A 24845-nucleotide genomic window follows, 5' to 3' on the forward strand; every position below is an offset into this window, starting at 1 on the left:
CGTAATATAACTGTGTCGTATGAAACATGCTTTTATTGATCAGCCTACACATGTATTACTCATAATTGTGGTTTTTGGTGATGTTTCAGAGCAGGAGACAGCAAACATTTTCTGTGAAGGGCCAGACAGTTTAGGTTTCCCGGGTCAGACAACCGCTGTTGCAGGCACCCAGCTCTGCGTTTGTAGCACAGGAGCACCATAGAAAGTGGCATGACTGTGTTCCAATAGAACTTTATTTACAAAGGCTGAGGTTTCAATTAAGTTGGTGCAAAAGTAATTGCAGTTTAAAAGGTTAAAAACAATTGCAAAAACCACAATTACTTTTGCACCAACCTATATAGTTTGCTGACACCTGCTTTAGAGTTTTATTGTTTAATCCTATGTCCTCAGGTGATAAATGGAAAACAAATGAAGAAAAATGTTATGAAAAAAACTTCTACAGCTTGGTTTATAAAAATTAAATGTAGATTTTTGGGGGAATTATTTTAACTTAGTTTTCTCTTTACTAGTCCAAGACATCCCTGGCATCATCGATGGGAAGACCAATGACAGGGGCCATCCAGGTATCTCTGTCATGTGGCTGTTCATTTGGGGCCTCTCTTGTGACTTAGAATGTTATCACCTGAGTTATCTTGTATTCATTATACTAAAATGTTAAAGATGTTACTGATATGGAGACCTGATTCTTACATTGTGGCTGAAGGTGGGTCTGTTTGAAGCCTTTGGATTTACTCACTGAGGTCTCAGACGAAAGCCCACTGGGCAGTGGACACAAGGACTGACTGCTTGCTCAGTGCCCTCTGGGATTCATTCTTCCCGTGCCGTCATTTACAACAGTTTCTGTGGTTTCTCTCATGGGTACAGAGGCAGAAGTAGGGGAGTAGCCAGCCAGCCAGCTATATAAGCTGTATAAGGCACTGTGTAAAAATCCATGAGTTGTTTTCTTTACAAACTGAGAGTAAGCCGAGTTAGATCAAGGAATTGAAATTGTATAGGGGAAAAGGGGAAGTAGAGACAGGACTTGACACAGAGGAGGAACAAGTACAGAATAAGCAGGTAGTGATTAAAAATCAGTATTAAAAGTGGGCTACAGTGAGATATGTCATGTGCGGAACTGTAAGTACGAGCTAGATCTGATTTAAGAATACTTGTAAGTGATCCTTATTCTTTTAAGGATGGAGTTACTAGACCCCTGACAGCAGTGAGAGCAGCTGGTTTCACCAAAGCAGCTTTCAGAGGTTTGTCATATATTGCTATTATTGTTTTCAGATCTGTTAATATTTCTTACTGTTTTTGTGTTTGCAAATATTATTGTCATTTAAAATAAAATCTAACATGCCATTGATTATAAAGTATGCCATTATTTTAGGTACCATTAAGAAAGGAAAGGGGTAATGAAAATATTCTGCATCTCAATTGGGGTGGTAGTTACACTGGCATGTAATTTGTCAGGATATACTGACTTGTACATTAAAAATTTGTGCATCTTATTTTATATAAGTTAGAGCTCAATTTAAAAAAACTAAAAGTAAAATAGTATTTAAACATATAATAACAAATAATTTAAAAATAAAATTATTTGACAAAAATTAATGTATATTTTACCAATATGGACAATTAAGAAGCCAATACCAGGTTATTACATGATTGCTTAGAGTTCACAATAGGCATCGATTACTGTGGGGGAGAAGCAATACTGAGAGAGTATCTTGTTTTTGTTTTTATATGTTAATACAAAAATTTTATTTACATAGTTTTATATAAAAAATTCCACCAATTTCTCAAAATAGAAAATGTTCATGTACATACAATAAATGTCCTGCCTAGTTAATAAATAGGTAATCTAAGCGATTTAAGAAATAACTAAATAACATGCAAGATTTCTCATTTTCTTCACTTACGCTGGTCCAAATTAATCTGAACTCTTGCATTGTGTCTCAGGCTCTGCATTTGACCCGCTGGGTCAGTCAAGGGGCCCTGCTCCGCCTTTGGAAACCAAAAACGAAGATAGGTATGTAAGTCCTTTCCTGTTGTTTTGTTCTTACTGCATATTTTTATTTTTATTTTCCAAATTCATAATTCTTAGATATTTTAAAAATTCATGTCAGCAGAATTGTAATCAAAACATCATCCCTAGTTCTTGAAACTAGCAAAAGACTGGAGATAGAAGAATAGCCATGTGTGTTCTGCGCAGTTTTATTGTAACGTTATTTGACTTTAGTATATGTCTAATTTTTATGCGTGTCAATGTTGATTGTCTTGAAGGCCAAATGGCGCTGAAAGGTAATAAGATATGCTTATTTGAAAAGAATATTTCAAAGAAAAAAATTAAGAGAACATGTGAGAAGTTAGTTTTCATATCAATATTGAGAAATTTGATTTTTATTGAATTATTAATAACAGTTTTGTGCTAGTGGCTAGAAAGTAGTCAAAAAGCTGTGGTATAAATTCAGCTGTATACATTTACTGCTATCTGGGTACCACTGACACGTACACTTCACACATAGTTTTAGAAGCCAACATTACTGCATACTTTGTGTGCCAGGCACTATGCTAGGAGAAGACTGACCTGTTACTATCACTAGTTCTTGGAAAGAGAAGGTAAAGCACAGAGGGCTTGACTTGGTGGCACTTATAAGTGGCAGGACAGAGATCTGAACCCAGGCTGTCTGTTTCCAGAGCTCCTGCTATTAACCACTATACTCTTTTGCTTCTATAAAATAGCTGTTTTTAGTTTGTAATTTTAAAGCCAGTGTTTAGGCTATTGTACGAGTATAAATTACATAATTTCCCTTTTCGACTAACAAGGAACCTCTATAGAAGATAAGTTTACTTTGTATCCTAGTTAATGACAGCATGTCTGCTCATAAAAGTATGCTGTTTTATTTAAATATTATGTCATTCTGGATCCTTTCAGCTACTAACAGAAGACACATCAGAACCACACACAAGAAGAATGTTTATTCTCTTACAAAATAGGAAGTCTGGAGCAAAGGCAGGTGTAGGATCGTTAATTTATCAGACAACTAGGAAATAGAATTCTGTATTTCATTGTAACCTTTATAAAACCACCCTTTGTTATGACCATTTCTCAGTTAGAATTTTGCAGATCTTTGTAAACTAATAAAATTTGTATCCCACGTGACTAAATTTGTAGTCAGGTTCCATTGAAGAATATGATTCCATAGACAAAGCTATACTGTTAAATTTATTCCTGTGTTCTTTTTAAAAGTCCCACTTGTGGAGGATTAAGAGAACTGCGATAAATTCCAATATACTTGTAGTAAAATGTTATTTAGGCACTGATGTGTGTTCAGTGTTGTGGTATTTTGCTGGAAGAAAGTGGGAGCAAAGCGACAGTAATGTCATTTTTGAAAGCTGACTGTGTCATGCAGGAACTCTGGTTCCACTCTCGGCGGGTGGACACAGAATATGGTGAGGCCCCAAAGGAGCAACAAAGGAGCCATAGGTAGGGGAGTCATACCACTATATTCTCTCTGGCGGCTGGTCGAGACACAAAAGCAAACATCCGCCAGTACCCCAACAATGGGTCTTCCTGCACCCCAGTCTTGCTGGCGGCCGGGCGAGACACAGGAAGTAGGATCCACACGATCTGCAATCCACAGTCCGCTTGCTAACCGCACTTGCTAGCCGCAATCCACCATCCGCTTCTCTGCCAACCCAGCTCTCTCTTGCCAGCGTAGCCACATTAGTTATATCAGTGGCCAATGGCTAACCATTACAGCTGATGGCCAACTAGTCACAGCTGATGCCCATCTACCACCTGAGCCAGCACCTTTTCACATGAAGCTGAGAGCCTGGAAACTGCACTCCTGGCTCTGGCCCCACATGGGGCTTCAGTTTTCCTAACCATAAGATAAAGTTTTCATTTGCCATAACATCTGGAAAAACAATCTGCTTTCTTTTGGGGATGATAATATAATAGCGTGGGTCCTGGAGTTACCTTCCGGGTTAAATCCTGACATACTACCTTACTAGCTGTGTGATCTTGGGTGTAACACTGAACTCTCTAAACCTCAGTTTCCCTACCAGTAAAAAGAATGATAGTGCTTGTATCAAATGTTATCATGAGGAATAAATGACATAATTAGGGTAAAGCATGTAGCACAATGTGAAATTATACTCGTGTGAAATAAGTGTTAGCTATTTTCACTATTCTTATGAATAATTATATAATGTGATTATTAAGAACAGTAGTACATTTGCTCTTTAATGCCATTTATTCATGTGTCTTACCTATGGCCTATTCTTAAAGTTCAAAAGCACTTATAACGGAAATGTTAAAAGTAAATTAAATTTTAGGATACATTATTAGTGACTGAATGACTCAAAGTACACCTACTTTCTTTTTTCAATAGTCCAGAAGAAAAGATTAGACAATTAGAGAAGAAAGTAAATGAGTTGGTAGAAGAAAGCTGTATTGCCAACAGCTGTGGAGACTTAAAGTTGGTAAGTTCATAAACTAATAGGATTCAGGATTGTGAAGTGTGTGTGTGCACCTGGTTTTACATATGCACACAGACAAGCATATGTATAGTAAAGACTTTTGTTTTGTTCTTGACTGACCTTGGAGTTTTCAAGGAAGCAATTATTTGGAAATCCTGCAGTTGTAACTCTGCTTTATAAGTTGATGTTAAAACATCAGAGCTTGGCTGACTTTGTGGTTTCTGACACTAGTCATTTCGGTGGGGAGAAAAGTTCCAAGGCATCAGTTGATTAAATTCTGTGGCCTGGTGGGCTGTGGGGTTTGACTCAGCCTGTTGGAGGGCACAGCACAGCGACCATGGTCCACACACAGTGGGTTCTGACTTCAGCCTCGCTACCCTGGGATGTTGCTTCCTAAGGAAACTGCAAGGTCATGATTTGCTTTTTGGGAATCCCATTCTGCTTTTTTTTAGTGATTAAGTATTTTCTCTTAATTTGCTTTCGTTCACATTGCTTTGGTTGTTGTACCATATAAATACAATTTCTGTGACTTAGTTATTGAGTTAATGAATACCATTAGAAAGAATTGTTCAGTATGAAAAGCTATTTTTATTGCTCATAAAACTGTTGCTTTTTTATCTAGTTCTGAAAAAAATCTCATGTTGAATTAATCCGTCTATGGTCATTCTCTCAGTGGAAATCGAAAGAAGTTTCCTGGCAACCTGAGTAGGATACAAAGCCAAACTAAGCATGTCGTAATACTGAGTGCAGTTATCCTTTGACTTGTTTGTATTTTGAGCAGCCCAGAAACCAAACAAATCCATCTAAATCCCTATCTCACAAGATGGAATTAAAATACCCAAAGATTCAGGAGTTGGAGGAAAAAGAAATAATTGGCATGGTCAAACCTGAAAGTGGTGGAGGAAGGTGCAGTGATAAAGACACACGATTTGGGCAAATCTACTCTCCATTTTATCCCTCAGACTTCCTCTTCTTTCCCAGAGAAAGCACATGACATTTTTCTGATGGTGACCTCCAGTTTAAACAGACAGTCTGTGTTATTATCTGGGTTCTTCTGTTTTCAAGGGGAGTGTGTGGTAGTGTACCACTGGGCCCCGGCCCAGCTGCCCTTGGGTGTTTCCCAAATGCACAGATGCTTGTATCAAATGCTCAGAGTGTGAACTTGATTTCAGGCCTTAGAAAAGGCGAAAGATGCAGGAAGAATGGAGAGAGTGCTAGTGAGACAGCGAGAGCAAGTGACAACTCCAGAAAACATCAACCTGGATTTAACTTACTCAGTAAGTGTGACATGAACAAAGTTATTTTGGCTAGGATTTATAGATTCCAGAAGTCTCTTATCTTTTTTCTTTCTTGTTTTTTCTTACTTTTAAAATAACTCAGATTCCCAGAATTAAATTTTCTTTGGTCTGTGCAAAGATCTTTTTTAAATTTAGTTAGTTAATTAGTTATTTTTAATAACTTAATAAGAACTCACAAACCCACCAGCCAGTGACTCTGTTTCTTGAAGATTTGCAATATTTATGCTCTATTCAGTGTGGTTACTTTAATGAGATTCTAATGTGGATTTTTTGGTGTGTGATTTTCGAGGACTTCAAAGTAGACTAATAAGACAATGTCCTGTGAGGGTAGTAAAAACAATGCTAAGTTCTAGCAAAATGTCTTTAATTCTGAAAAGACAGTTCCTTGATGTTTATACTGCTGTTTAAAAGGGTGTATTTTCAGTGGGAAAAGAATTCATATGCCAAACAGATGGGAAAAAAGGATCTTTGAAACTTTGAATAAGAAGAATGTTTAGATATTTACTACTTACAGCTAATATTTTTAAGTTCCATGGCATCTTTACAATAGGGAATAATTTATAATGACAATTTTTTTTACCTCTAGGAATATAATTTGCTGTAACTTAATGACTTAAATTATAATTTTGCATATGGAGAAATACTATTCAAATAAAGGTTTAAGATATTTCCACATGTTTAATTTATACAGAGGGTGCCAAAAAAATGTATACACATTTTAAGAAAGGAAAACTATATTAAAATTGTAATACTCACTATATACCAATGACATTTGACTTCAGAGTGGTTACCATCAGCATCCAGACACTTCTGATTACAACTACTGTTTGAGCAGCGTTGACCTAAGTGTCCACTTGTATACATTGTTTTGGCACCCCCGGTATTTATGAGAGAATATCCCCAATATTGTTCTTATTTCTTTTATCACCAGCAACATTAACAATACACATTTATTCTTTGTGGGTCTTCCTGAGACTAATGGATGGCAAAAACTACCTAAATCAGAAAGAATACATAGAAAGTTAAGGTGAAATTCAGAGGACAGCCTTACCTGTCTCAATGTTCTGGTTCATTTGGAATGTGAGATTTTCTATTTCATTTTCTAATTGGTTGGGTGTCTTGATATAAACAGCTAACTTTGTTACAGGATTTTAATCTCTAGAAAGCGTACAGGCAAAAGGGGCCTAAAATGGTCATTACATGTCTTTTTGCAATATTTTTTTCCTTAGGTTCTTTTCAACTTGGCCAGTCAATATTCAGCTAATGACATGTATGCTGAAGCACTAAACACATATCAAGTTATAGTGAAAAATAAGATATTTAGCAATGCAGGTAGGTGTATATAACCAGTTTTTGTAATAAGTGTGGTTCTTTTGTAGTGTTCATTTACATTTCCTCACTTTCTGGTTTCTTACAATGACATTATCTATGTTCTAAATAAATTTGTATTTATATAGAGGTGTCCTGCTTAAAGATACTATTTATTCGAAAACCCACACAAGTACAAATGAGGACATACAGTTGGTATGAGGTATATTACCTAATGGTAAACCAAAAAGATATTCTGTCACTTAAGTAGAATGAAGCATAGCAACCCCATTGAACATGTTTCCCCTCGTAGAATTTACCACCAAGAGGCTATAGTTTATAGCTAGCATTTATAGCGTGTAATTTTTTGGCAACAATAGTAAAGTTTATCAATATCATTTTCTTTTAATATCATATTAAAATGAGTGTGGCATTATGGAGTCTAATTTTTAAATCCTGTATTTTTCTTAGAAAAACACAGCTCCAGTTTTATAATGTAAATAAATGTTTTCTAGTGGTATTTTCAGGAATCCATCTGTCTTAAGTTCCATTTCCTCATAGAACTGGTATGTGGATACATGAAAATCGTATAATTATTTTAAAGGGAGAATTTTTGGTAGTGTGTGAGCCCTCATAACTTGAGAAAAGCTTCGAATAATGTGAATTAAAGTGATTTAAAATATAGAAAAAGTGAAAAGCATATACATTCATTCTTTTTTTTTAATTAGGAAGATTGAAAGTGAATATGGGAAATATTTATTTAAAGCAAAGAAATTATTCCAAAGCCATTAAATTCTACCGGATGGCATTAGACCAAATTCCAAGTATCCATAAAGAAATGAGGTGAGTTTACGTAATTATAACTTTGTAAAATGTAAGTGTTGTTTTTCAGGAACGAGGTAATTCTTCTGACTTGTTGTCAGTAGACTGAACATTTTGAGGTGTTTGTACATGACAGGTGTTAGATTTATGTGATGTCTGTCGTATTTTGTTCTGTCCTCTTATGGCTACTTGCACACATTTATAGAATGACAAGTTAAAGGTTAAAGGCATAATGTATGATCAGTTGAAATAAAACTAAGCTAATTGGCTAATATAGGGAATAACCAGTAAATACAACTTATTGCAAACACAAAGTCAAAACAACAGTCTTTTAGAACATACCAGACCCCAGAATGCAAGGATAGAAATTCAGACCCTCTGACATTCTTGCTATCAGTTGAGAGTGAAATCATAAGAGGAAGTGATTGCTTCTGAATCTCAGAAAAGGGGGGGAGGGGGAAGGAGCTGGGATATTTCTATTCCTACAATATTTCAAGAGCAGACACAGTAAATTACCTTATGGTCAGGTAATAAACTTGGGAACACAGAAGGTTTCCAGGATATTTACTGGTCATAATTTTCCCTAGGTACAGTACAATTTCTCTGTGAAAGTTTATTTATAAATACCACCTTCAGTGATCTTTCATTTTTGAATTATGCACATTTTTAAATATCTGGCTTATAGAACACAGTGCCCTGGAGGTACTTTTAACTGTGGTGAGGCCAAGAATTTTTGAGCATTTTAGGAAAAATTAATAATATTAGACAGTATATGTTAAGTGCTTGATAATCAATAATAGGTGCTATAATAATCAAAGGAATAATTATTGAGAACAAGAATGGTCAAGAAAGGCTTTATGAAAGAGGTGTACTTGAGATGGGTTACTGAAGTGAGGAGGAAACAAGGGGACACCGTGAAGAGAGTCAGAAAATCGGTGTTCACGATCTGATCAGAGAATTATGAAGAAACACATTTAGTTGAAACTGAGGGATTATGTTGAGGAGTGGTTAAAAATAAGATGGGATCACAACATTTAGAATGTGTATAATCGAAAGCCAGACAATAGCAAGTATTGAAGAGGATGTAGAGAAGTCAGAACCCTTGTACACTGGGGATGTGAAATGGTGCAGACAACTTTGGAATTATTTAATTAGACAGTTTCTTCAAAAGTGAAACAGACTTACCATCTGACCAGCAGTTCCATTCCCAGGTATAGACCCAAGATAAATAAAACGTGTTGTTACAAAGGATTGCATGTGAGTGTATATAGCAGCATTATTCATAATCGCCAAAAGTGGAAACAATGTCCATCATGTAGGCGCTCTATTGAATAAAGTGTGGCATATCCAGACTGTGGAATACTATTGGCAATATAAAAGGAATGGAGTGCTACAACGTGGGGGAGCTTTCAAAAGATTGTGCTAGTTGAGAGAAGCACACACAAAACATCACGTATTGTATGACTCCATTTATGTGCAGTGTCTAGAAAAGGCACAACCAGACAGAAAGGAGATTAGTGTTGCCCGGGGCTGGAGGTGAGGATGGAGAGTGACTGCTGATGACCACAGGTTCTCTTTTTCAGGTGATGGAAATGACTTAAAGTAAGAACGTGGTTATAGTTCCACAGCTGTGCGAATATAGCAATAATCATGGAGCCAGATACTAAAACAAGAGCATTTTATGTTATGTGAATTAAGCCTCAGTAAAACTTTAACAAAACCAAACAAATAAGAAGTAAAGTGGGAAAGAAAAGAAGGAAATTATTTGTGGAACTCCTTGACTGCCATACTGAAGAGTTCAAACTTTTGAAGCTGATCCATGTTTCTCTCTCTTCAGGATTAAAATCATGCGGAATATTGGGGTTGCATTTATTAAAACTGGCCAGTATTCTGATGCCATTAATTCATTTGAGCACATAATGAGTATGGCACCAAATCTGAAGGCAGGCTTCAACCTCACTCTCAGCTACTTTGCTGTTGGAGATCGAGAAAAAATGAAGAAGGCATTCCAGAAATTGATTGCTGTTCCATTAGAAATCGATGACGATGATAAATATATCTCACCAAGTGTGAGTATGAGGAATACTTATGTAGCCAGCTCTTCGTGATCTATGCTTTTCTGTTTCCAGAAATGAAAAGGTTGCAATGGATCACTTCTTAGATTTCTCCCAGCCTTGTATTAACATGTTTTAATTAAATAAATTTAATTAATCTATTTCATCATTTTCATTTGTTATTTATTTATTAGGTTGAGAATAGGATGCCATTAAAATAGGGCTAGAGGTTATGGTTAAAACTGACAGAGATTATAGTACAGACTGACTGTACAATTTTAGTGAGGAAAAAAAGGAGAATCTTAGGAAAAATAAGATTACATGCCATTCTTTAAGAGTAGTATCTTGACCAAGGAACCCCAAAGTTTTTTTTCTTTAGTCATTGTTGAGCAGAGGAAATTAAAACCATATGTACTAACTACATCAAGAATGAAAAGAAGTAATTCCTCATCCTTAATAATAGAGTGCAGCATAATACAAAAGTCATATTTTCAAAGACACGAGGAAATATTATACAATGTTAAGTGAAAAATACAGATATACATTCATACATGAACATAAACTGGAAGGAAATACACCAAAATAGAAACAGTGGTTTCTGAGCAATGAGATTAATATTCTTAATGCTTTTATAATACTTTTCAGACTTTTACACATAAATTATTGGTAGACTACTATATTATTTCATATAAAGTCAAACCATATGAAATTGCCTGTATTTATAGATCAAAATGGTACGATAATTTCAATTTCGTAAGTTGAATTGAACAGATTTTTTGAATAAACTGTCAGGGTATTGCAGTTCAGTGGTTGGCTCCACTACTTAGTACTCACTCTCCTTGTGTCTTCGTTCCTTTATAAGTAAAATAGGACTAATTATAATAACCTACCTTATAGGATTGTGAGGACTAAATGAGGTAATGCTTGCACAATGCTTAAAACAGTACCTGGAATATAGTTAGTGCTGGGTAAACATTAACTATTATATATTACTTTCATAGTGAGGAAAAAGAATATATGTTGTGAAAAAATCATCTGTGTTTTTAATAGAAAATAGAGCTATGTCTCAGACCAAGTAACTGATGATCATTAAAGCATTTATGTTTGAGTTTAGAATTTATATCACACAGCTTCTGTGTACTTGGTCCTATTCTTTCCACCCTGCCCTTTTATCAGCTGCTCAGAATCTATGCAGTTCCCTGGACAATGTGATAATCAGAAATAAGAAAAAGTTCTACTTTACTTAAGGGAAAGTAGTATAGAAAGATTAATTTACTCTTCAGTTTGTACAACTAGTTAGTTCTGAGGTCGATTAGAAATCTATGTTCATGGTGTGTATTTCTGAATTATTTGTGTTTTTTCCCCCAATTTTATTTTCCTAGGATGATACACATACTAATCTAGTAATTGAAGCTATAAAAAATGATCATCTAAGGCAAATGGAACGTGAAAGGTAATATTTTGGGCACTTAAAACTAAATGTAGGTTAAATTTTTACAAAAACAGTTGAATGTGCTGTCTGATTATTTCTTTTGACACTTGCTATATGCAGTATATTTCTTGAATAGTCCTATTGTTTCATCATTTCTATACTGGATGCTCTTTTTCTCCTTCAAAATAATCTCGGTTTTCATGCTGATCCTAGTGATTCATACTCAGTTACTCTTACTATTTCTTTGTAATTCACTTTCCTTCTGCATTTGGTGCAGTGTTAGAATTTTGTTTATATTACCGTGTTTCCCCGAAAATAAGACCTAGCTGAACCATCAGCTCTAATGCGTCTTTTGGAGGAAAAATTAATATAAGACCCGGTGTTATGTTATGTTATGTTATGTTATGTTATGTTATGTTATGTTATGTTATGTTATGTTATATTACATTATATAAGACCTGGCCTTATATTATAGTAAAATAAGACTGGGTCTTACATTAATTTTTGCTCCAAAGGATGCATTAGAGTTGATGGTCCAGCTAGGTCTTATTTTTGGGGAAACACGGTACTTTTATTTTAAAAAATTGTATCTTTATGTAGTTTTGTCCAGCCTCCTAATTAAATTTCAACTCCCAAAGACAAAATTCTTCTATTTATTTCATTTCTTTCTTTCTCCAGTATGGTATCTAGTCTCTGCCAAGTATGTTTTAAAAGTTCTAATATTTATTGAATATGCAACAGGTATATTAGGAAAATATCATGTGATAGAGGGGCCTTAATTTCTTTTCAGTTGTGGTAAAATACATATAACATAATATTTTCCATCTTAGCCACAGTGCATCATTCTTCATGGTCGGTAGTGTTAGGTACATCACCTTGACTTGTAACCAGTCTCCAGAACTCTGTGCCCACTGAACAACAGCTCCCCAGCCCCCACCCCTAGGCCCTGGCAACTGCCATTCTCATTTCTGTCTCTGCATTTCACTGCTCTGAGCCTCATATATGTGGAATCATAGTGTTTGTTCTTCAGTGATTGGCTTACTGCCTTTAGCACAATGTCCTCAAGGTTCTTCCATGTTGCAACACGTGACAGGAGGTCCTTCCTTTTTAAAGCTGAATAATGTTCCATCATATGTGTGGGTGGCCCTCAGTCTTTAGGAATTAGTTTAACATTAAAAATAAAATAGAGACGTGTATTTCTGGAAGTAGATGTACTTTTTGCTGTTCTTCCCAGTGAGTACAAATAGAAACCTTGGAAATTGTATATAAAACAAATATATATAAGATAAAAGGTGGAGAGAAGAGGACAGATCAGCTAGGGATCTCAGGACCTGACGAATAACATGTCAGTGAGTTCCTCTCTTGTTCCAGACTTGGAGCTGACAGAGCTAGCTATCAGAAATTTCTGGTGGGTGCATTAAACAAACTAACAAAAAGCATGCTTTCTGTAGCCAGAGGACAAGGAAAGGGGTCGGCTAGCAAGACAGAAAACTTTTAGAAAAAATACCACACAGAAAAAAAACAAAAACCTGGCCCCACCCCATGCATGCCAGCAAATGTCAGGTGGGGGCCTAGACTTCCACCCTCACAAGGCTAGGAGACATCCAATACCCCAAAAGCCCAAATAGGGAGCCAGGAGTTTAATCCCCAAAAGCCCTTAATGAGTCCCACCCATCTGTGGTGTCAGTGACAGCATATGGGGAGCCTCGAATTGCACCCCACCCAGCAGTAATGAGGCACTTCTCCCCTTCTCTCCTGGGGAGAGTTAGGAATCATCAACGGTAACCCCACCATGGAACTGTGGCAGAAACAGGAACCCCTACCCCACCCAGCAGAAATAAGGAACCTTCCCACCTTGGGTGTCAAAGGAGGCCATGTGGAGAAACAGACTTCTTTTATCTAACAATAATGAAGTGATGTCTCTTCTTCCCCTGCTGGATTAATATCAAGAAATCCAGCCAAAACAGAAGACTTAAATAAAATTCAGTGTCATAATGCAGAAATGTCCAAGTTTTTATCAAAAATCACTCATCATACCAAGAACCAGGAAGATCTCAAACTGAATGAAAAAAGACAATCAATAGATGCCAACATTGAGATGATAGACATGTTAGAATTATCTGGTAAATGTGAAAGCAACTGTGATAAAAAGACTTCAACAAGCAATTATGAACATGCTTAAAACAAATTAAAAAATAGGAACCCTCAGAAAAGAAATAGTTTCAGCAAAGAAATAGAAGCTATAAAGAAGAGCCAAATGGAAATTTTAGAACTGAAAAATACAATAACTGAAATAAAAAGTTCAATGGACAGACTCAACAGAAGAATGAAGGGAACTGAGGAAAGGTTCAGTGAGTTGGAAGATAGGAAATGGAAATTACCCAACAGAGGGAAAATAGACGAAAAAACAAAAATGAACAGAGCCTCAGGGACTTCTGGAACTCTAACAAAAGATCTAACATTTGTGTCATCATTGTCTGGTAAGGAGAGGAGAAAGAGATTAGGCTAACGGAAGAATGGCTAATTATGCCCCAAATTTGGCAAGAAAAATAAACCTACAATACAAGAAACATCATTTCTACACAATCTCTTCCAGAAAATAGTTCATTTTATGAAGCTACTGTGTTTCCCTGAAAATAAGACCTAGCCGAACAATCAGCTCTAATGCGTCTTTTGGAGCAAAAATTAATATAAGTCCCGGTCTTATTTTACTATAATATAAGATGGGGTCTTTAATATAATATGATATAATATAATATAAACAATATAATACCGGGTCTTATATTAATTTTTGCTCCAAAAGACACATTAGAGCTGATTGTCTGGCTAGGTCTTATTTTTGGGGAAACACGGTACTTTTATTTTAAAAAATTGTATCTTTATGTAGTTTTGTCCAGCCTCCTAATTAAATTTCAACTCCCAAAGACAAAATTCTTCTATTTATTTCATTTCTTTCTTTCTCCAGTATGGTATCTAGTCTCTGCCAAGTATGTTTTAAAAGTTCTAATATTTATTGAATATGCAACAGGTATATTAGGAAAATATCATGTGATAGAGGGGCCTTAATTTCTTTTCAGTTGTGGTAAAATACATATAACATAATATTTTCCATCTTAGCCACAGTGCATCATTCTTCATGGTCGGTAGTGTTAGGTACATCACCTTGACTTGTAACCAGTCTCCAGAACTCTGTGCCCACTGAACAACAGCTCCCCAGCCCCCACCCCTAGGCCCTGGCAACTGCCATTCTCATTTCTGTCTCTGCATTTCACTGCTCTGAGCCTCATATATGTGGAATCATAGTGTTTGTTCTTCAGTGATTGGCTTACTGCCTTTAGCACAATGTCCTCAAGGTTCTTCCATGTTGCAACACGTGACAGGAGGTCCTTCCTTTTTAAAGCTGAATAATGTTCCATCATATGTGTGGGTGGCCCTCAGTCTTTAGGAATTAGTTTAACATTAAAAATAAAATAGAGACGTGTATTTCTGGAAGTAGATGTACTTTTTGCTGTTCTTCCCAGTGAGTACAAATAGAAACCTTGGAAATTGTATATAAAACAAATATATATAAGATAAAAGGTGGAGAGAAGAGGACAGATCAGCTAGGGATCTCAGGACCTGACGAATAACATGTCAGTGAGTTCCTCTCTTGTTCCAGACTTGGAGCTGACAGAGCTAGCTATCAGAAATTTCTGGTGGGTGCATTAAACAAACTAACAAAAAGCATGCTTTCTGTAGCCAGAGGACAAGGAAAGGGGTCGGCTAGCAAGACAGAAAACTTTTAGAAAAAATACCACACAGAAAAAAAACAAAAACCTGGCCCCACCCCATGCATGCCAGCAAATGTCAGGTGGGGGCCTAGACTTCCACCCTCACAAGGCTAGGAGACATCCAATACCCCAAAAGCCCAAATAGGGAGCCAGGAGTTTAATCCCCAAAAGCCCTTAATGAGTCCCACCCATCTGTGGTGTCAGTGACAGCATATGGGGAGCCTCGAATTGCACCCCACCCAGCAGTAATGAGGCACTTCTCCCCTTCTCTCCTGGGGAGAGTTAGGAATCATCAACGGTAACCCCACCATGGAACTGTGGCAGAAACAGGAACCCCTACCCCACCCAGCAGAAATAAGGAACCTTCCCACCTTGGGTGTCAAAGGAGGCCATGTGGAGAAACAGACTTCTTTTATCTAACAATAATGAAGTGATGTCTCTTCTTCCCCTGCTGGATTAATATCAAGAAATCCAGCCAAAACAGAAGACTTAAATAAAATTCAGTGTCATAATGCAGAAATGTCCAAGTTTTTATCAAAAATCACTCATCATACCAAGAACCAGGAAGATCTCAAACTGAATGAAAAAAGACAATCAATAGATGCCAACATTGAGATGATAGACATGTTAGAATTATCTGGTAAATGTGAAAGCAACTGTGATAAAAAGACTTCAACAAGCAATTATGAACATGCTTAAAACAAATTAAAAAATAGGAACCCTCAGAAAAGAAATAGTTTCAGCAAAGAAATAGAAGCTATAAAGAAGAGCCAAATGGAAATTTTAGAACTGAAAAATACAATAACTGAAATAAAAAGTTCAATGGACAGACTCAACAGAAGAATGAAGGGAACTGAGGAAAGGTTCAGTGAGTTGGAAGATAGGAAATGGAAATTACCCAACAGAGGGAAAATAGACGAAAAAACAAAAATGAACAGAGCCTCAGGGACTTCTGGAACTCTAACAAAAGATCTAACATTTGTGTCATCATTGTCTGGTAAGGAGAGGAGAAAGAGATTAGGCTAACGGAAGAATGGCTAATTATGCCCCAAATTTGGCAAGAAAAATAAACCTACAATACAAGAAACATCATTTCTACACAATCTCTTCCAGAAAATAGTTCATTTTATGAAGCTACTGTGTTTCCCTGAAAATAAGACCTAGCCGAACAATCAGCTCTAATGCGTCTTTTGGAGCAAAAATTAATATAAGTCCCGGTCTTATTTTACTATAATATAAGATGGGGTCTTTAATATAATATGATATAATATAATATAAACAATATAATACCGGGTCTTATATTAATTTTTGCTCCAAAAGACACATTAGAGCTGATTGTCTGGCTAGGTCTTATTTTCGGGGAAACACGGTAGTATTACGCTAATACCAAAATAAGACAAAGACAGTACAAAAAAAGGGGAGGAGGGACTATAGATCAGTATCTTATGGATATAGATGCAAAATCCTTAAGAAAAGATTAGCAAACTGAAGTACTGTCAAAATAAAAAGGATTATGCACTATGACCAAGTGGGATTTTCCTAGGAGTGCAACATTGGTTTTGCTATCTAAAAATCAATATAACACAGGGTGTCAATAGAATGACGACAAAAACAACATGATCATTTGGTATAAACCCAAACATACTTTTTTTGGTACAAAATTCAATATGCTTTCATGCTAAACAAACCAAAAAACTTTAACAAGCTAGGAGTAGAAAGGAGGTGCCTCAGTCTGGTGTAGGACATCTATGAAAACCCACAGTTTGACATCACACTCAATGGTGGAAGACTGAATGCTTTTCCCCTTAGATTGAGAACAACATAAGGGTATCTACTCTCATCAGGTCTAATCACCGTGTGCTGGAGGTTCTAGCTATGAAAATTAGTCATGGAAGGGAGTAAGAGATCCAGACTGGATAGGAAGAAGTAAAACTACCTGTTTACAGAACACGTGATCTTGAATGTAGAATATCATATATAATATTTTAGAATCTAAAAAATTACAGCAAGGCTGCAGAGTAAGAGGTCAATGTGTATACTACAGAAATATACTATACAATGAACTATACAAAATGAAATTAATGATTACATTTACAATGGCATAGAAACAGGAATAAATTTAAATGAAATGCAAAACTTATACTCTGAAAACTATAAAACATCACATTTATGGATAGACACTTAATATTGTTAAGATGGCAGTGCTCCCCAAATTACTTTTTAGAGTCAATGTAATCCCTTTATAGATTCAATGTAAATCCCAGCAGTGTTTTTCAGGAAAGTGACAAGTTGATCCTAAAGTTCATATGGAAATGTAAAGGATCCAGAATAGACAAGACAATCTTGAAAAAGAAGACAAAGTTGATGGACTCGAACTACAAAGCTACAGCAGTCAAGACATAAAGATTGACCTATATTGGGATGGAATTGAGAGTCCAGAATAAACTCTTACATTTATAGTCAATAAATGTGCCAGGATGATTCACTGGGGAAAGGACAGTCTTTTCAACAATGCCGGGACAATGGGTATCCTCAGGGAAGAGAGTAAAGTTGGACCTCTTTATCACAACACTGGTATGACTAGTCAAAATGACAGATGTAGTGTGTTGGCGAGTGTGTGGAGAAATTGACATCTTATGCTGATGGTGGGAATGTAAAGTGGTACAGCCACTTTGGAAAACAGTCTAGGAGTCTGTCAGAAGGTTCAACATAGACTTACCATATAACCTAGCAACTGCTCTCCTAGGTATACATCCAAAAGAAATTAGAGCATATGGCCACACAATAACTTATATACGAATGTTCATAACAACATAATATCCAAAAAGTGGAAACAACCCAATTGTCCACAACCGATGAATAGATAAGTAATATGTGGTCTATTAGATGGAATACTTATTAGCCATGAAAAGGAATGAAGTAGTGACACACAATGCTACAATGCACAGTAACTATGCAAATATTATGATAAATGAAAGTCAGACACAAAGACCACGTATTGTGTGGTTCCATTTGTATGAAATAAATGAAGTGAATCTATAGTCATGTGGTATTTGGTTTTACTTACCACACACTGTTTCTTGTGTGGCCGTTCTCACCCTTCCCTTTCACGTCCACAGACAGTGCACCTATGTAACGTCAGCTGCAGAGCCTTTTTCTCTCCAGTGTCTCTTTCTTTAGTTTGCCAGCATGCATCATAATGTAGGGAAAAAATGAACCATTGATCTGGACGGGAGTCATGGCTTTGAACCTGACTTATAATAGATTTCTAGTAGAACTGTCCACCATGTCATAAGCTTTCATTTGATAGAAAATGTTCACACTTAAATCTTAAGAAAAAGAATGTTATGCCATGTTCCTAAATAATTCTTTTGTTTGTTTGGTATAGGAAAGCCATGGCAGAAAAATACATCATGACAGCTGCAAAACTCATTGCTCCTGTGATTGAGTCGTCCTTTGCTGTAGGTTATGACTGGTAAGAGAGGAATCCAGTGTAGCTGGGTAGGCACGCTGCTCTTTTTTCATAGTTTATACTTTTACAGATTTAAAATTCTATTAGAAATTTTAAATATTTGAATTGTGAATATTGATTTCTACTTACCAAGCAAACAATAGTATATGGCAAGATTAATATAGGCCATTCTGAAATATTTGAATATTTTAAAGTATAACTATCATAGGCCATTCCAATATACTTTTCTTGTCGTTTACGCCACATGAGTTAAGTACTGAGGCCATTTGACCTGAGGATACATAATCGCTCCCACTGTATAAATTCCAACCCTTGCCCTCTTTCATTTCACTTTATCTTTTCTCATTTTCTTCTTTTTCTACCTTAAGTTTGTCACCAGTACTAAACTTTCTATTGTGAGTAATATCTCTCACCCCTAAAGAGGCTATTGTCTGCTAATGGAATGGATCCTACCTGGGAGTGAAGAGGTGTATCAGAGTTGGAAACCCCTTAGCTCATTTGTTGAATGAATAGTTGAATTTGTTTCTTACTTCCACTCAGTACAAGAATCCCTTTTATAGCATCCCATCTGGGCGGCCATTCAGTCTCTGCTTGGATTCTTCCAGCGTTCAATTTATTTGCTTTACTTCGAAATACCTTTAGGGTTAGAAAATTATTCTTTATATTGAATCCAAATTTGCCCCTCATGAAACTTTTCTATGCTCTTTCGAGCAAACATAGAGTGAGTCTATGACCTCTTGTATATGTACCTCACCAGAATTTTAAAATCCCAAGACACATGTGCATGGTTAGAAAATCAAGTAGGTACAGAAGAATTAGTCTTAGTTTTCTTCCCTCCCTCTTTCCCTCCCTCCCTTCTTTTCTTACTGAGATAAAATTGAAATATTGTATTTGTTTCAGGTATACAACATATAATGATTTGATATTTGTATATATTGCAAAAGGATCATGATAAATCTAGTTAACATCCATCACCATACGTAGTTACAATTTTTCTTCTTGTGATGACAACTTTTAAGATCTCTCAGCAACCTTCAAATGTGCAAAACAGCATTAACTATATGGTCACAATACTGTACATTGCATCCCCGTGACTTACTTATTTTATACCATGTTTCCCTGAAAATAAGACCTAGCCAGACTATCCGCTCTAATGCATCTTTTGGAGCAAAAATTAATATAAGACCCGGTTTTATTTTACTATAAGACCGGATATGATATATAATATAATATAATTAATATAATATAATATAATATAATATAATATAATATAATATAATATAATATAATATAATACTGGGTCTTATATTAATTTTTGCTCCACAAGACGCATTAGAGCTGATTGTCCGGCTGGGTCTTATTTTCAGGGAAACACGGTAACTACAAGTTTGTACCTTTTGACTCACTTTATCATTTCCCCCACTCCCTACTTCCCACCTCTGGCAACCACCAATCTATTCTCTGTACCTGTGTGCATGTGGTTGTTTTTTGTTTTTGTTTTTCTTCCCAGTTTCCTAATTACTTTTCATGTTTGTTCTTGGTAGAAGTCACTTATGCCTTCTTTACCATATTATTATTACCCTTCAGAATCTTACACATTCTGTCTATTCCTTGGGATCCATTGTGTCTCTGGTTTTAATTTCTACTGGAGGCATCATACTTGGTCCATGGCGTTTTGGTTTTACTGGTTGCTTATCTTTCTTTTTTTTCATTCTTTGCTTCTACTATCGAATCAGATTTTTCTTGGAGTTTTTCCTCCCAGAATTTCTCTCTCCTTTAATTTCTGTGAACTGATCACTGTCTTGGTCTGCTGTTAAATGTCATCTTGGGGCTTACCTTCATTTCTTTCCCAGTTTCCATCCTCTTTCTTATTTAACACTTTATTTTTCCCTTGATTTCATCCTGAATTAACTCCCTAAGATTTGTCTGTGAATATCTGCAAATGTCTAATTCTATCCTCATTCTTGATTGATCATTTATTTCATCAGGTATAAAATTCTAAGTTGTAACTTGTTTTCTTTTAGAACTTTAAAAACATTTCTTTATTGTTAACTAGCATTGTTGCTGATTAGAAGCCTACTGCTAGTCTCATCCTTATCTGTAGGTGATCTGCATTTTCTTTCTGATAATTTTTATACTTTTCTTTGTAGTTTTGTTATTGTGATGTTTCATGTAGAAGTGTTTTAAGTTTGTCCTTTTTTTCTATATTCCTCCTGTACACTCAGTAGGCCTCTCAATTTGTAGCCTTATGTTTCCTTTCAATTTTGGGAAAGATTATTATATCATTGTTCGATGATTTACTTCCTTCTTCTCTAGTTTTAAATTTTATCAGTGGATTTAAACTTTTTTGTCACTTACCTTCCTCTTAGAGTTTCCATCTCAGGTTTTGCTTTGCTTTCTTGAGACTTTCTCATCCAACCCCTCCACTTAATTATTGTATTTTTGCATTGTAACTTTGTGTTTCCAAGTGCACTGTCATTTTCTCTGGTGGTGCCTTGGTCATGGTTGGGGGTGAGGATAGGCCTGCAGGCTGCACAGCACACAGACATGGAGCCGCCAGTGGTCCCATAGCAGACCCAGTCAGCGTCACACCTCCGCCTTCACACTGCGTCTCTGAGTGCTCCGTTTCATCTGGTGGGCAGTAAATCCTCTCCTCGGTCGCAGCTTTCTCAGTGTACCTTCCTTTTCTCTGCTCTACATGCCAGCAGTCTTTCTCTTCTGGAAATTGTATTTGCTCATGGAGGTGGAAATGGGAGAAAAATGCACATGGCTGCTACTGTTTTGAATCTGAAGTTTTGCCAATCATTGGTAATAGTGATGTAATGGCTTCCTTCTAAGTGTTTTTTCTTTTCACATAAAATTCCAGTTTCTTCACCCATTTCAGATACAGTGTGTTTTCTACCTGACTGGTTGCCTGCCTGATTGATAAACGAGCCCCTTCTAATGCTCCCGTGTCTGCACATAGTACCCACGTGTGTCTGAGCAAGGCCTAGCACACCGGGATCACTGTGTCCCGTTTTGTGGCTACCACGCTGTGCCTGTACCCCAGACCTGCTTGGCTGTGAGGAAGGGCACCTCGCAGTACGTGAGCTCTGCTTGTCTTTGGTCACACTGAAAAGCGTGTATCATCTGTTCTGCTATTACTGACTCAAACCCGGCTCCTCTTAATGTTTGCTATGGCATGCATACTTAACTTTTTAATGTTTTTACCTTTTAAAAATGTGATTGTACTTGTCGTTGCTACCTAGCAGTTGGCATATAAGTGAAATTTTGAGCACTTATCAAAATGCCAACCAGGTTAATTGACAACTTCCACTAAATTAACATTTTAACTTACCAAAATTAATTGCTTTTGTCGTGTTAGACTTAAGATCAGGCCAGACTAGATGTTTCTACTCATGTATCATTCACTTTTTTCCTAAGCATGTGTTTTCATTTGAATATGTTTCTATTGCATAAAAAAAAATGATAGGGTCACTTAAGAAATGTTGACAAACACCCACCATGAAATATGAAAATTAACATATTAGCATTTATTTTAAAAAATAGATTTCAGACTTTTTTTATATAGTTGCTGATAAAATGAAAGAAGGAATATAAGTAGGAGACCCACTCTTTCACTGAGGTTCCAGATTTTCCCTCACATATTGTTTTACGCCAGCCCAACATTTTCCCCTTTATTTATTTTTTTCCAGGTTAATTGAGATATTATCAGCATATAATATATGTAAGTTTATGGTATCCAATGTGATGATTTGATATATATATATGTTGCAAAATGGTTACCACAATAAGGTTAGTTAGCACCTCAATCCCCTCACATAATTACCTTTTTTGTGTGCTAAGATTTTGTGTGTGTGTGTGTGTGTGTGTACTTTTTAAATGTTGTATTGTATGTAGGTATATATATGTGTGTGTATATATATATCTACATTTTTTATCCATTTATCTGTCAATGGACACTTAGGATATCTTGACTGTTTCGTTTAATTCTGCTCTGGTCTTTTTTTTTTCTTTCTGCTAACTTTGGGTTAGTGTTTTGGTTTGTTTAGTTCCTTGAGATTTAAAGTTAGGTGTTTTCTTATAATTTTTTTAAATTAGTTTCAGGTGTACAAAAGAATATAATAGACATTTATCATTTATATCCCGCACACAGTGATAATCCCCCTCCCCAACCTACTACCACTCTGACATCGCATACAGTCATTACATTTCCACTGTCTCTATTCCTAATGCTGTACTCCACTTCTTTATATATATATAAATTGTAGTTGATATTCAGTATTGTTCAGCTTCAGCTTCAGGTGTGCAGTACAGTGATCAGGCATCTACATCATCACTGAGGTGGTTCTCCCTAATGGCACAAGTGTCCATGGGATACCCTACAGAATCTTTACAACATTATTGATTATATTCCACAAATTGACTTTTATATCCCTGTGGCAATCCTGTGGTTATCGATTGTGCTTTCTAATCCTCTCACCTTCCCCCTTATCCCCACCCCCCTCCCATCTAGCAACCCTCAGTTTTTCCTCTATGTCTCTGAGACTGTTTCTGATTAGTTCATTCATTCATTCTTTTCTTTAGATTCCACATATAAGTGAGATCATATGGTATTTGTCTTTCTGTGTGTGACGTATTTCACTTAACATAATGTTCTCTAGGTCCATCCATGTTGTTGCAAATGGTAAAATTTCTTTCTTCTTTATGGCTGTGTAATACTGCATTGTATAAATGTACCACAGTTTCTTAATCCAGTCATCTACCTATGGGCATTTCAGTTGTTTCCATGTCTTGGCTATTGTGTATAGTGCTGCAATAAACATAGGGGTGCATAAATTTTTTCGAATTAGAGTTTTGGATTTCTCCGGATAGATACCTAGGAGTGGAATTGCTGGGTCATAGGGTAGTTCCATTTTCAGTTTTTTGAGATACCTCCATACTGTTTCCCACAGTGGCTGCACCAATCTGCAATCCCACCAACAGTGCACAAGGGATCCCTTTTCTTCACGTCCTCGCCAGCACTTCTTATTTGTTGATTTATTGATGATAGCCATTTTGACTGGGGTAAGGTGGTATCTCATTGTGGTTTTTGTTTTCATTTATCTAATGATTAGTGAGGTTGAACATTTTTTCATATGTCTGCCATCTGTATGTCCTCTTTAGAAAAATGTCTCTTCATGTCCTCTGCCCATTTTTTAATTGGGTTGTTTGTTTTTTTGGAGTTGAGTTGAGTGAGTTTTTTATATATTTTGGATATTAACCCCTTATCGGATGTATCATTGACAAATATATTTTCCCATTCAGTAGGATCCATTTTTGTTTTATTGATGGTTTCCTTTGCTGTGAAAAGACTTTTTAGTTTGATGTAATCCACATGTTTATTTTTTCTCTTACTTCCCTTGCCCAAGGGTTATATCAGTAAAAATCTTACGCCGGGTAATGTCTGCAAACTTTCTTCCTATGTTTTCTTCTAGGAGTATTATGATTTCAGATCTTACATTTAAGTCTTTAATCCATTTTGAATTTATTCTTGTATAAGGTGTAAGGAGGTGGTTCAGCTTCATTTTTTTGCATGTGTCTGTCCAGCACCATTTATTGAATAAACTGTCTTTACCCCACCGTAAATTCTTTCTTCCTTTGTAATAGATTAAATGACCATATTGGCCTGGCTTTATTTCTGGGCTCTCTATTCTGTTCCATTGATCTATGTGTCTGTTCCTATGCCAGTACCATGCTGTTTTTATTACTGTAGCCTTGTAGTATAATTTGATGTCAATCATTGATATTATTTCTCAAGATTGCCGAGGCTATCCAGGGTCTTTCATGGTTCCATATAAATTTTAGGATTATATGTTCTATTTCTGTGAACAATGTCCTTGGTAGTTTCATAGGAGTTGAGTTGAATCTGTATATTGCCTTAGGCAGTATGGACATTTAAACGATATTCTTCCTATCATGAGCATGGTATGTGTTTCCATCTATTTGTATCTTATTTAATTTCTCTCTTCAGTGTCTTATAATTTTCTAAGTACAGATCTTTTATTTCTTTGGTTAAATTTATTCCTAGGTATTTTATAGTCTTTAAAGCAATTGTAAATGGGATTGTTTTCTTAATTTCTCCTTCTGATATTTTATTATTGGTATATACAAATGCAACTGATTTCTGAATATTAGTTTTGTATCCTGTTACTTTACTAAATTCATTTATCAGTTCTAATA

The 24845-nt window shown here is 36.0% G+C and overlaps 1 protein-coding gene across 9 annotated transcripts in view; it reads left to right on the top strand.

Moving 5' to 3' along the window:
* The window catches only part of IFT88 (intraflagellar transport 88), a 129337-nt gene that overhangs the window by 38789 nt on the left and 65703 nt on the right, over nt 1-24845 (top strand). For 8 of the 9 annotated variants that reach the window (XM_074330134.1, XM_074330139.1, XM_074330136.1 and 5 more), the window contains 10 exons: nt 510-563; nt 1175-1238; nt 1942-2011; nt 4380-4470; nt 5640-5744; nt 6995-7097; nt 7802-7916; nt 9733-9964; nt 11332-11402; nt 18540-18626. In XM_074330134.1, coding sequence (XP_074186235.1) covers nt 510-563; nt 1175-1238; nt 1942-2011; nt 4380-4470; nt 5640-5744; nt 6995-7097; nt 7802-7916; nt 9733-9964; nt 11332-11402; nt 18540-18626 — 992 coding nt within the window. The remainder of the gene's footprint in view (nt 1-509; nt 564-1174; nt 1239-1941; nt 2012-4379; nt 4471-5639; nt 5745-6994; nt 7098-7801; nt 7917-9732; nt 9965-11331; nt 11403-18539; nt 18627-24845) is intronic. The other variant, XM_074330137.1, reaches the window with a different exon arrangement.

The sequence above is a fragment of the Rhinolophus sinicus genome, linkage group LG04 (assembly GCF_036562045.2).
Source record: "Rhinolophus sinicus isolate RSC01 linkage group LG04, ASM3656204v1, whole genome shotgun sequence".
Classification (NCBI taxonomy): domain Eukaryota; kingdom Metazoa; phylum Chordata; class Mammalia; order Chiroptera; family Rhinolophidae; genus Rhinolophus; species Rhinolophus sinicus.